General features: G+C 36.4%; 2 protein-coding genes across 5 annotated transcripts; both read right to left on the bottom strand.

The window, feature by feature from the left end:
• Window positions 1–4,173: 4,173 nt before the first annotated feature.
• On the bottom strand, window positions 4,174–6,200 carry LOC112028358 (mediator of RNA polymerase II transcription subunit 4). The gene has a single exon (XM_024061047.2). It carries the CDS (start codon window positions 5,685–5,687, stop codon window positions 4,455–4,457), a length of 1,233 nt encoding a protein of 410 aa, XP_023916815.1. The 5' UTR covers window positions 5,688–6,200; the 3' UTR covers window positions 4,174–4,454.
• Window positions 6,201–9,813: 3,613 nt separating this feature from the next.
• Window positions 9,814–13,760, bottom strand: LOC112022075 (protein REVEILLE 8). 4 transcript variants are annotated; one of them, XM_024054646.2, is made up of 9 exons: window positions 13,513–13,760; window positions 13,139–13,196; window positions 12,900–13,023; window positions 12,636–12,794; window positions 12,453–12,530; window positions 12,237–12,346; window positions 11,682–11,741; window positions 10,319–10,418; window positions 9,814–10,232 (listed from the first exon to the last, which is right to left on the bottom strand). In XM_024054646.2, the coding sequence occupies exons 1-8, from the start codon at window positions 13,668–13,670 to the stop codon at window positions 10,323–10,325; spliced, it is 843 nt and encodes a 280-aa protein (XP_023910414.2). In that variant the 5' UTR covers window positions 13,671–13,760; the 3' UTR covers window positions 9,814–10,232; window positions 10,319–10,322. The 4 variants fall into 4 exon arrangements, with proteins under 4 accessions (XP_023910414.2, XP_023910422.2, XP_065617136.1 ...); XM_024054654.2 differs by having other exon boundaries at window positions 12,636–12,734; XM_065761064.1 differs by lacking the exon at window positions 9,814–10,232 and having other exon boundaries at window positions 10,331–10,451.

Below are 13,760 nucleotides of genomic sequence, written 5' to 3'. Positions count from 1 at the left end.
TTTTTCGAGTATTTAAAATAATTTGGATAGATCGTAAAAAAAAAAAAAGAAAAGTTGTTATATGCTATTCACTTTCGGGTGATGGATGTAAGTCCATCACATTAAATGGGTGCAGCAACTTATATGTATATCAGTCCAGAAATAATATGTTGTGTTGGATGACCACTAGACAAGAAGCAATTCAAATATAATATCATCCTAATATTTTATTCTCTTGCCTGTGTATATATATATATATATATTTCCTCTATTTTACAACAAAAGTTTTTTTATTTTTTGGGGTTTTTGGGATCTTGACCTTCTTTTCATACGTTTTACTATTGGGCTTGGTCAGCTTGGAGCTCGTTTTGTTTTTTTGGGATTTATTCTTAGGGTTTTGAGTTCAGTTCTTATTTGGCCCAGAATGATTCAAATTTCATCTAACAACATAAGTTTGTCCAAAATTATTTCTATACCTCACGAATTGAGCTCATGGGCTGAATTATTTCCACAACAAGACATGATATTTACAAAAATAAGAGGTTGAAGAAAATGCTCAATTCGAAGCCCAATGGATTGTTGGGGGGGGGGGGGGAATCATGAGGTCCGGACATGTCTTTTGAAGGCCCAAGCCAAGCCTTAATGGGTAAAGCATTCCACTAAGGTGTAGCCCAGCTCACTATAAAGAGAAAATTGCAAGAGAGATTATGGAGAACACCTGAACTATTCCTGCCCAAGTTTCACTATATCTGGAATCCAATACAACTCTTCACCAGCAGAGGACTCTCCAATTTTTGGTTGGTTTTGAGACTAGTTGTAAATGAAATATATGACACTAGACACAAACATAAACAGAATTTTGTGGTTTTAATTAAAAATAATTAAAATTTGAAAACTATTTGGCTTCAAACATATTTGCAGCTATCTTTTCCAACCCATTACATGGTTTTTTTTTTTAATAAGATTATTCATACTTATTATTTAAATAAGTTGCATGACTCATTAAAATAGTCATGTAACTTAAATTACATAGATAATTTCTTTAATCGCCATATTGTAGTTTGAAGCAAGATAACTCTAAATATGTTTAGAGCCAAACTTTTTCCATAAAAGTCGGGGTTAACTCAAAATCATTCCACTTGACACAATGAGATTGCAAGTACTTACCATAAAAAGAAAGTAGCTAACCCTGCTGTTTTGGAATTAACATCATATGACGACAGGACATTCCTCTGAACCACCGATAAATCAACTGGTCAAGGTTACTGAACAATTGTTCAAGAATTCCATTATTGTTCAGGTATATAAGAAAGAGCAACTAGATAAAAATCTGTTTTGCTGAGATTCAAATAACCATCCTTGATTGATTCTTCTCCAGCTCAAAACAAAGTCTTAAATAAACTAAGACAGACTATTACAGCATTCAATATATTAAACGAGAACGTATTGAGATTGAAAGGGGGCTTGATCCAGTAGTGGTTGCTTCTAAATACAATTCTTGTTAGACTGTGGATAATTTCTAAAGAGGTTAGATTTCCTATCAAACATATTGGGTTTCCGTAAAATCATGTGATATCCCCAGAGTATTCTAACGACAAATCACAATCTCCTGATTTTCTTTCTCAAAGAAACTATCCAATTAAATGTCTTAATTGTTCTTCAGTAGGTGTTATATTCCATATTTGACCTATGCTGAGTTCAGTTGACTGTTGAATTTTATTTTCTATTTTTGAATAATCTAGAGTATAATTCTTCAAGCAGTTTATGTATTACACACTTGCAATCAGTGGTCAGAACCTGACCAAGGAAGATTTTCAAGTGCTTTTCTCCTTCCAAAAAATGTTGGATGATTGAGAGGTCCACCTGGTCAGGTTTTTATCTTAAGAGGAAATCTTTGGGGCTTATTTCTGCAATCATATCATGCAGATAATAGAAGCAAGTCCAGTGGGAATTTTTTTAAAAAAATTTCTGATGCTGTCATTCACATATTTTAGAACTTAAGATATTAAATAGTACTAATTATTCTCTATTTCTACACTTCTTTTAAATTTCTCTCAATAATGAGAACAGTCCCGGAAAAATACAAATGAACAACCCACATGCGCCAACCCTATCACCTAATAGCCAAATGGTGCAAATATTTTCCGTTATTTACAAAAATTTTCCATCATATAGGTAATATGTTCCATTTGTTTGTAAAAGTTATAAAAATAAAAGAATGATGCAAACTTTGAGATTCAGAAAAATATACAATTATAACACTGGATTCCAATACCACATATCATTAAATAGAGATTGCAAATCTGTATTATGATTACGTAGAATCCTTCCATGAACCAAAAGTATTACTGCAGCCCAACAGGGCAGAGTAACAATGTGAACTCTTTTTTGCTGAAGATAAGCAAAATATCAAAAGCAGTTAAAGCACACAATTTGGAAGATAAACTAAATTGAGGCTGGAGAATATCAGCATTACTAGAAAATAACAGATATCTGAGATAAGTGTCACAAAAGAGTAACAAAAAAATATTTACTTACAATTGGCTCAAAATCAGGGCTAGACAAGTTAACGGTGAGGTTTCTCATCAACAACAAAACCTGCACAAGTCACCAAGTGTATTATGAACACAACACAACATCTTAAATAAGAATATAAAAGGTTTGTACTTCTTTTTCTCTTTTCTTTTTGGAAAGTGGGGGGAGGGGGAAACATATTAATAATTTCATTTTGTGCCAATACGTGAGAGTCTTATAGAATAGAACAACTCCTTTATATGGCCCGAACATGAATTGTATACCATGCTCCTGCAGGAGGAAAACATGTTTATCCATAATGTTTCCGAAAAATCTAAGGCATCATTGCAGAATTTGACTAAAATGTCCATTTATCACTAGCCACCAATAAACCAGGTCCTCTGATTTATATGGTAACAAACAAAAAATTATCTCCCCAGTTGCACTTTGGCTCAACAAGTACCCGACCCCCACCCCCCGCCCACTCCCCCCCCCCCCCCCCAAAAAAAAAAAAAAAAGAGATATTTCCACAAATATCATATGATGATGCATCTTAGTGACCTGCTGATAATGAAATAATCTTAGCTATCTGCTGACAATGTAAATTGTTAAAACTGAAAATAGGTTTCATTCAACTCACTCACAGTTTCAAAATTTATGGGATCCATTTCCTTGAGCTTCTGAACATGGCCCTCAGTCTCTGGATCAAAAACCCTCCCAATGAAGCCATACACTTCAGAAAAACCTGGCAAACCTGCAAAACAAAGTCAAAGATAACCCACCCTTCAATTTTTTTATTCCATTTTAACTTTGGGGCAAGTGAATCAAATAATAAATTAACCAAGGTCTAGAAGATTACCATGGAGGACTGGAGCTTGTTTCCCTTGCTTTGGTATACTGTTACTAATCCATGCTGGCCCCCAGACAGGTCAATTGCAAAGGAAAATAACCTTTCCCATCCTCAAATCAGTAGAAGTTTCCAGCCAACATGTCCATTACTTAAATACATCTTATTGTCTTATTGATAACCTTTCTTATCTTTTTTTTTTCATCCCAAACAACCTTGTTTGATGAATACTCTCACATACTTCCCATACTGCATATGTTTCTTGCCTTCCCAAGATTTTATTTATTGGCTACGCATATATCCAAATTTAATCTTTAAACACTATCATGTTGTACTCTTTTCAATTTGTGCAACTCTCATAAAGTTTACAGTTGGACTTGATCTTGACAACTTTGAGTCACTCATTTAATCTCACATATAAACCCAATGTGTAATTAGTGAAAAGTTACCAATTATTGGCTTCTGTCCCGTCCCTAATATTTACTTCAACATAACCTCTTCAAGGTTAATTGAATTGAAAGAAAACTTCAAAAAATAATAACCTATAACGTTATTCCCACAGAATTATGAGAATTTAGCATGACATATATAGTCCTTTAGCATGCTTTTCACATTCAAAGGATTGGCAATACTGACTAGAGCTTCTTGATATGGAATGAGTTGCTTCCTACTCAGCTTAGACTCCAAGTAGAAATCAGATTTGTAACCAAGTACAACTAGCATTATACTCAAAGATGACTACATTTTCTTAAACTATATAAGGTAAAACAACTTTTCAACAAGTGATAGCAATTTCCCCCACAAACAGCATTAACTTAGAACTCACTATTCAGTACAAGAAAATCAAAATGAAACAAATCTTCATTTTTTTTTAGGAATGACAGGGGAAGTCTATTCTTTTTAGCTTGTTGGACCGAGCTAAAGTCAAAGAAATGCACATAGACAATAAAATTAGGCAACAAAACAACCACATGTGCATTAAAATAAAAACAGAAACATGTGACTACATCAGAACATTACAATTTGTTCAAATGTAAAATGAACTCAATTGAAAAGTACACTCACCTATTCTACTTGGAAAATATTAATAACTCAAAGCACAGCCTCTTGACAGTCAATCTTCATCTTCAGAACTGGCCTCTTCACTACTATAATCACTGCTGTCATCATCTTGATCCAGAATATCCAGCTCAACATGCCGAACCTGTATTGGCCCAGGTGGCTTATGTTGAGGAGCAAGGGGCCCACGCATTTGTTGCTCGTCAGCCCTAGGAACAGGAAGAGACTCAAGCACAGACAATGGCACAGGGTCCCCGGGCTTCCATCCAGGCGGGGGAATTGGCAAATTAATGGGCAATTCCACAGGCATCCCAGGTTTCCAGCCAGATGGAACAGTGATGTTTGGAGGAAGCAGACCGGTTAGATTTGCAAGTGGATTGGCATCTGCTGGCTGTGAAGCTGGGGGCTCAACAATAGCTTCAATTGTTTTCTCCTTGCTTTCGTCCACTTTAGGTAAACCAACATCAAGGTCAGCAAAATTGTAAAGCTGCGAAGCACGCATTTGCTCTTCTTGTGGCGCAGGCGGGAGAGCACCACGAAGGGGAGCCTGCCCAGCACCGAATTCAGGTGGTGCAAAGGTCGTGTAGCTTATCTTATGGGCATATGATAAAATATCCGACAATTTCAGCTTAGACACAACAGTTGTAGTACAAGAAGAAGAATCATCCTCCTCCTCCTCCATGCTCTCATCCTCCTCTAATTTCGCTCTTTTGGGGCGGCGATAATCAGAGTAATCATCAACAAGAATATCAAGAACACGCTCAGCGTCTTTCAGCTTATTAGCAAACGCGAGAAGCGAAGAATCCTTGGACTGGATTTCACGGGCAACTTTCTTCTTAGCATCCTGGAGATCAAGAATCTCTTGAAGCTCCGCGACAGCTTCAAAGAGCTGGGTTTGAAGGACAGTGAAAAGGGAGTGGATTTCTTTGGCAGTAGATGGGGAGGACTCGAGCGGGGTGGGTTGGGTTTGAGGGGAGAGGAAAGTAGGGAGAGAGCCACGAAATGCGGTGAGCCAGAGGGAGCGATTAGGCGAGACCTCGAAGAGTTTGGAGGCCAAAGAAGCCATTTGGAGGAGAAGGGTTTGGGCTCTAGGGAGAGGTGGGAGGAGAGAGAGAAGAGTTGAAGAAGTGGTGGTGGTGGAGATTATCGGAATTGTGGTTGATGATGAGAGATTGGAAGAAGGTTGGAGCTGGTGATTTGGGTGATGGGTGATTTTTGGTGCAGTAGGGTTTTGAAGTGAAGGTGAATTTGGGTTTGTGAGCCCTAACCTTGCTGGAGATTGAAGCATTTTTTGGGACTTGGTACTTTTATTATTGGATTTGGACCTATAAATTTTGTTCTTTCTAATTCAATTCAAACAATACTAACCAGGAAATTGAAGAATGTTAACATAGCAATAGCATAGTGTGGAAATAGTTTTTCCTAAGTAGGTATTAGCATAGCCAGAAATAAAAAAATAAATAAAAAATAAAACCCTAGATGAAATTGTAGTTCGATTGGAATATACAAATCTCTAAAATTAACTGTAAATCAATGACTGTAATCAGTGAATCGAATTTGGGGGAGAAAACCTTTAGGACGAACCTGAACACGTGCGGGGAATTTCACACGAGCGAGGGTTTCCGAAGAAGAGGGAAACTAAAACTCAGTGAGACAGAGAGAGAGAGTGCGCGGTGGCATCGTTGTGCTCTGCTGCCACCAATGGCGGTACGGGTCTCTTGGGTTTCGGCCTCAGCAAACACGAGCAAGGAGAGAGAGAGAAACTGAGAGAGTGTCGGGGAAAGCGTAAAATATTTTACAGTTTTTGAGTTTTGTTGTTCGCTTTGACTGAAAATATTTTACATTTTGACCAATTATTTTACTGCAAACAACGCTGTAAAATATGAAACCACTTTTCTAAAATTATTTTACATAAAAATAAACAGGGCATTAATGAGTTTTTAATTGAATGTGGTAATTTGTATTCTTCTATTTGAACTAATTTGAGGTGGTATTTTATTATTGGATGGTGTAAACATTTATATCCGGTCTATTGAATTTAAACTTTTTTTTTTTTAATAGAGAGAATCAAATAAAAAAAAGTTTTACAGAACTGTATATATATTTTTAGATGGTGCAACTTTGCAAAAATGATGCATTAGGTACTCTCCAATTCAAGTTAATACATGTTGAGGGTCATTTTTGTAAAATATAAAAAAAAGGAAGAAGGCCCAACCCAGCAATACAGGCAACAAATAGAAGTGGCAAGCATAGAATAAAACTATTAAGCCTAAGCGGCAGGAATAATGGGTCACAAGTTCATAAGATGAATAACTGGGTCTTGAGGGAGCAAATGGGCTCAAGAAGCCTGGAAAGAAAGAGTAACAAACCCATGGGCAGTGTATGATGTGAAAAAGAAAGAATGGGCTGCGGCAGACTCAAAATAATGTAAGTAAAGAGAGTAGGGGATTGTTGGCAAGCCAACAAATCCCAAGGATGAGTATGAAATAATTAGGCGAGTAAGTAAAAACTCATGGGAACACAAAGTGAGGAAAAGGGCCGAGGAAGCCTGAAACGATTAAATGGGCCGATGATGCCCAAGGGAAAACAAAGGGGGACATAAGAGCCCCTAAGTAAGAAAGTCCATGGCCATGCAAAGCCATTTGGGGAAGAGAGTAAATGGCAGGTCTAACAGAAAGACTAGCGGGACCAAGTCATTACAGCAGGAATGATAGAATAGTATGGCAAAACATGATAGCAATCAAGAAACGGGCTAAAAGAAATGTAAAACCCAATATCAAAGTGAAGCCCAGCTCATAAAGGAACAGTGAATTCTAAAACAGCTCACATAAAAGAAAGAAGAGGTGCAGCAGACTGTGCAAGCAAAGCTCTAGACCGCGGCAAACACATGAGCAGCAGGCAGTTTTTGAACATATATGACAAAAAAGCACGCGCAAGGCCCAAACATCACCAGCCTGTACCTAGCCAATATGGGATGTGGTGGGGCCATGGGTAAGAGGTAAGAGGGGTGTGGTTTGGTGGTGGGGAAAGGGAAAAAGACCTACTTCGCGGTTCCTGCCCAAACTCTTTTGGAAGGTACGTCCTGCTGGGATGACAGACCACCCAAAAAAGGCAAGGTTAAGGGAGGACCGTTAGGTGCATGCCATGAGGGAATGAGAGAGAAAAGCATTTATACCGTGGCAGGAAAGAATGCCACGACGCACTAACAAAACAAAACAAACCTGCTTCCCCTTGGTAGGGGTAAGTACACAGGCGAACTCCTTGGTGATCGGCAAGTACGCCCAGACCAGATAAAGGCGATTAAGGGGTAAGGTGGTAAAATCCAGTCATGGCAGGCCCTATAAAAGGAACCTCACCGTGCCTTGTAAAGGGGATCAAAAAACAGGGGACTATTAGGAAGCAAAAAGAAAACAATAAAAAAATAAAGGAGAGAAAAACATAAGACAACAGAGAGAGATAATACAATGGGCATGCACTAGTAGGTCGATTTTCCTTCTCTCCCCCTCAAAGTCCTACTTTCTCTGAGATAAGAAAACAAAAGAGATTCCTTTGGGCACTAACCATTTAGGGCCGCTTCTCTCAAAGTTATTAATCCCCATGGTAGGATCTTTTTCCTGGGAGATTAGTTTCATTGAGAAGAGGTGTTCTTCCTCCTTGGTCTTTGCCCTTATGGACCCAAAATTGACTTGACGTTTATTTTCGATTAACTCATATTATCGCTTAATTTTTTTTATCTCTTTTGTAAAAGCTATTGTTATCACTGTCATTGCTACTATTGTGATTGTCATAAATATAGAGATTACTTGGTCATTTTCCATTAAGAAAAGGTCACCAAATTCTGTTTTCTCTGTTGTTATTATATATGCCTGCCGTAACCTATTTGAAACAGCTCTGCCTGCCATGAGTGCACTCCTGGCAGATGAGGCCTAGTTTGCACACAAACCGACCCAAAGTGAGTTATAGTTGGGCCAGTCTCAACTCTCTTACTCAGAACACTCGGGCCCATCATCGCAAAATGCAACCCAGCCCAACCTACAACACCAAAAGGCCCCTACAATACATATAAATATAAAGAAAGCTGCTTTGTGTTTTTTTTTTTTTTTTTTTTTTTAATGAAAAGCAAATCACAGAGAAGCATATGTTTCATATAAAAAAAAAAAAAAAAAACAGATATAGATTCTTAAGAACTCACCTGGACAAGATATGAGCAACCTTGTTGCAATCATGATTTACCCAATTAATGTCTAAGAAAATAATTGCACAGTAAGAGACTGAATTTCATCTGAAAATTAAGCAGTCTTCAAGGGATACACTATCTAGGAGCTTTGACTGCATCAATGCAATTTTGAGAATCACTCTCCACTCTAACATTGTGTATATTCAATCGACTTGCCAAGATAATTGCACTGTGAATTGTAAAGAAGACTGTTCTAAACAATTGTAGAGGAGATGACTGGATGATTGGAAAGATGTGGAAAATAGAGAGAAAATAATATAGGTAGCCTTTGTAATATGGTAAACATGGAAGGATCGAAATGAGGTTGAATTCAACCAAATTGAGAGAATAGCCTATACAAGTTGCAAATATACAAAAGCAAATTCACAAGAGCATATAAAAAAACTTAAGTATCAACAAAAGAGATGAAAGTGTACAGACTGAGTGGCAGCCTCATCCCTCATGAACAAGGGAGAATAAGGAAAACATTGGTGGTCTTTTAGAATAAAGAAAGAAAAGTTAGTGGAGTTGCCATTGTCTTCCGGATGAAGAAGACAATTTTTTTTTGTTGGGGTAGCTAAATGTGCTCATTGCAAAGATTAAGGAGATTAGCAATCTGAAAGTGTATTAAACTTGAGAAGAAACGAGTTATGTCTAGTTGAAGGAGATGCAGAAGAGGTAAATGATACGATTAATTGATTACCGGTAAGATGCAAGGAGACTATTCTGATGGGAACTATTTGATATTAACAATAATAATAAGTGGATTTTTTTTTTTTTTTTTTTGAGAAAGATAATATGTAGAAGATTGAAATCAAGAGCTTGAAATTTTTAATACTGTACATCAGAATGAGAATAGAATAGCACACCAATTAATTTCTTTTGGAGTGTAGTATGATGAATTTTCAATATGGATTGGATTGAAGATCCTCTGGATTGGTTAATATTCAATAGTTGATGAGGACAAAGTAATGTCACTTAGCTTTATCATCATAAAGTAAATGATTTTGTACGGGAAATATATTTTTACAGTATTCTTGCAGTACAACTCAACAAAGCCTCGTGGCCCTCATCATATCCTTTTGAATTAAAAACCACCATTGTGCTTAGTGATGGATTGGCCATATGTGCTCATAAGCACTAATCAAATGAAATAAAAAGCAATTTTAGCCTGCATAAATAACTAAGATTCCATGGCTGAAAAATGAAATCAATATATATATATATATATATTTTCTTGTAGTTGTACTGCTCTAGAGACAAACTTACACGAGAAATATTTTCTTACATACAATATTAAACTACCACCAAAAAGATCTTACAAGGTTACAAGATATACAGACTGGTTTGGTTGAAGGCCAAACTAATGGAGTAGCAAGAATAATAACTATATTTCCCATCAAGGCCACTGTGCATTAAGAACCTTGTGGACCTTGAAGATTAGTTGAAACTTCTCTTCATTCAGCATGACTTAACACTCTCTCTCTAGAGCTACATAGTTAGATTCTTGAACTTGCAAACTTCAGAGCATATTGTTACAATAACCACTATTACACGCCTACATTTGATGAAGCCAGCTAAGAAAACAGAAAAATCCCATCTAACTAGCACCCAGTTCTGTGAGGGAGAGATATCACAAGTTAAGTAACTAACAAGTATCAATTAAGAAAAGCGCATAATATCTGTAAATTGTAAGAACTAACCAGTTCAACAGGATAGGTCACTGGTCTGCTTCTTGGCAACAAATCCAGCGGCGAACCCTACTGTTTTAGAATTAACATCATATGATGACAGGACGTTCCTCTGAACCATCAATAAATCAACTAGTCAGGATTACTGACCAATTGTTTCAAGAATTCCATTATTGTTAACGTATAAGGAACAGGAACTAGATAAAAAAATTAAAAATCTGTTTTGCTGAGAATCAAATAACCATCCTTGATTGATTTTTCTTCAGCTCAAAACAATGTCTTAAACAAACTAATACAGACTATTACAGCATTCAATATTTTTAAGGAGAACGCATTGAGATTGAAAGGGGGCTTGATCCAGTAGTGGTTGCTTCTAAATGCAATTCTTGTTAGACTGTTGACAATTTCTAAAGAGGTTAGATTTCCTATCAAATATATTGGGTTTCAGTAAAATCATGTGATATCCCCAGAGTATTCTAACAGCAAATCATAATCTCCTGGTTTTCTTTCTCAAATAATCAACCCAACTAAATGAATGTCTAAATTGTTCTCCAATAGGTGTTATGTTCCATATTTGACCTATGTTGAGTTCAGTTGACTGTTGAATTTTATTTTCTATTTTTGAATAATCTAGAGTAGAATTCTTCCCACAGTTTATGTATTAACACTTCCAGATCAGTGGTCAGAACCTGACCAATAAAAATTTTCAAGTGCTTTTCTCCTTTCAAAAAATGTGTTGGGGGTATATTTCTGCAATCATATCACGCAGATACTAGAAGCAAGTCCAGTGGGAATTTTAAAAAAAAATTATGATGCAGTCATTCACATATTTTAGAACTTAAGATATTAAATAGTACTGATTATTCTCTATTTCTACACTGCTTTTACATTTCTCTCAATAGAACAGTTCTGGTAAAATACATATGAACAACCCATATGCGCAAACCCTCTCACCTAATAGCAAAATGGTACAAATATTTTCCATTATTTATAAAATTTTCCATCATATAGGCAATGTGTTCAATTTGTTTGTAAAAGCATAAAAAATAAAAGAGTGATGTGAACTTTGAGATTCAGCAAAAATTACAATTATAACATTGGATTCCACTGCCATTTATCATTACATAGAGTTTGCAATTCTGTATTATGATTTTGTAGAATCCTTCCATCAACAAAAACCATTACTGCAGGCAAACAGGGCAGAGTAATAATTTGAACTCTTTTTTACTGAAGTTATGCAAAATTCAAAAGCACACAATTCTGAAGATAAACTGAATTGAGGCTGGAGAATATCTGCATAACTAGAAAATAACAGATAACGGCGAAAAGTGCCACAAAAGTTATAGTTAAGAGTAACAAAAAAATATTTACTTACAATTGGCTCAAAATCAGGGCTAGACAAGTTAACGGTGAGGTTTCTCATCAACAACAAAACCTGCACAAGTCACCAAGTGTATTATGAACACAACACAGCATATTAAATAAGAAAATAAAATTTTCGAGCTTCTTTTGCTCTTCTCTTTTTGGAAAGTGGGGGAGGGGGGAACATTACATATTAACAATTTCATTTTGTGCCAATACGTGAGTCTTATAGAATATAAAAACTCCTTTATATGGCCCGAACATGAATTGTATACTATGCTCCTGCAGGAGGAAAACACATTTATCCATAATGTTTCCGAAAAATCTAAGGCATCATTGTAGACTTTGACTAAAATAACTATTTACCACTAGCCACCAATAAACTCTGATTCATATCATCATATGTTAAGAATTAAAAAATTATCTCTTGCGTTTCGGCTAAGAAGAGTTATTTCCACAAATATCATATGATGATGCATCTTAGTGACCTGGCTTATAATGAAATAATCTTAGCTATCTGCTGACTATGTAAATTGTTAAAATTGAAAATAAGTTTCATTCAACTCACAGTTTCAAAATTTATGGGATCCATTTCCTTGAGCTTCTGCACATGGCCGTCAATCTCTGGATCAAAAACGCTCCCAATGAAGCCATACACTTCAGAAAAGTCTGGCAAACCTGCAAAACATGGTCAAAGAAAACCCACCCTTCAATTTTTCATATTCCATTTTAACTTTGAGGCAAGTGAATCAAAGAATAAATTAACCAAGGTCTAGAAGATTACCATGGAGGACTGGAGCTTGTTTCCCTTGCTTTGGTATACTGTTACTAATCCTTGCTACCCCCTTCGATGCAATATCAGCTGAATCAGTACCGTTGTATGTAAGTTTTGGAAATTTCCCTTGAATAAAGCTAGTCTACCACTATTATCAGAAAGAAATTAACACAGAAAGGAGAGTATCCATGCCTTCGATTCCGTGAAGACTAGTAAAATCATCTTGTGATGGCACCATTTGGCTTGATGAAGCATTTATCATCATGGAAGTTTCATCCCACGGAGAATATCCTGATGCAAGATTATTTATCGAAGAAGGATAAGCCAATGATCCTTGTAGTGGCATCAAAACTGCCAATCCAATAAATTGAATGTGAGAATGTCAAAAAACTCAAAATCCATATAAACATTTGTAACGATAACACAAGTCATTAATTATCCTCAAGATTGCCACACCATTTTTGGATGCCTTTTGTGGATAAGGATGAGAAGCCTTTCGCTTCGGGCGAGGAGGAGGTACATGTGCTACTGTACCATTCTTTTGAACTTTCAAGAAGTATTTTTGGGCATGACTTCGAATCTGCAAAAGCGAAAAATGAATTACTTAGCAACAAATAGTGGTTCCCCAATAAAGAAGAAATCGAATAATAAAAAATGAAGCCACATCCACAAGGGGCAATTCAATGTGCTTGAACCTGAATCACTGTCTTTGAACCCACAAAGTCTTCAATTTTTTTCCAGTCACGATCAAACCTATAAAACGAAAAACAATTACTAAAATAAATAAAGAAAATGCATTGCGAAAATCTAATGAGTCCTAGTCAAACAAAATACACTGTTTATTCAGTTTAACTGGTTGAAACAACGTAAAAAAGAGTACTGAAAAAATTGAAAAGACATGTCAGCTCGAGAATCAAAGTAAATTAAGTACGGTTATTGGGTTATATTTCCCGAAAGTACTTCATTCGCTTTGAACCAAGAAAATCTGTTTTCAAAAGCAAGAGAGTTACTTGAAAGATGGGTTGTGAGAGAAGTGAAAATTTAAGTAAGAAAAAGAGAGAGAACTAACAGTTGAAGTGCTTCAAGGAACTTGTCGTGCTCTTCGTCAGTCCAGCTTTCTCTGGACTTGGTAATAGTATAGGGCTTCCTCACCTTCTTCCCTGAGCTATCAGTGGGTGTTGACGAGGTGGCCATGGATTGAGGATTCTGAGTAGGCTGTGAATTCATGTTGAAAATTGAGCATGGAAAAAGAGAGAGAATGGGAGACACGGAGAGAGAAGTAAAACTTGTGGCGGGCTACAATGCGTGTATATGCGT

This window comes from Quercus suber, unplaced genomic scaffold (assembly GCF_002906115.3).
Source record: "Quercus suber isolate HL8 unplaced genomic scaffold, Cork oak 2.0 scaffold_394, whole genome shotgun sequence".
Lineage (NCBI taxonomy): Eukaryota > Viridiplantae > Streptophyta > Magnoliopsida > Fagales > Fagaceae > Quercus > Quercus suber.
Note: the sequence above shows the minus strand (reverse complement) of the source record. Positions and strands in the feature narration are given on the sequence as shown.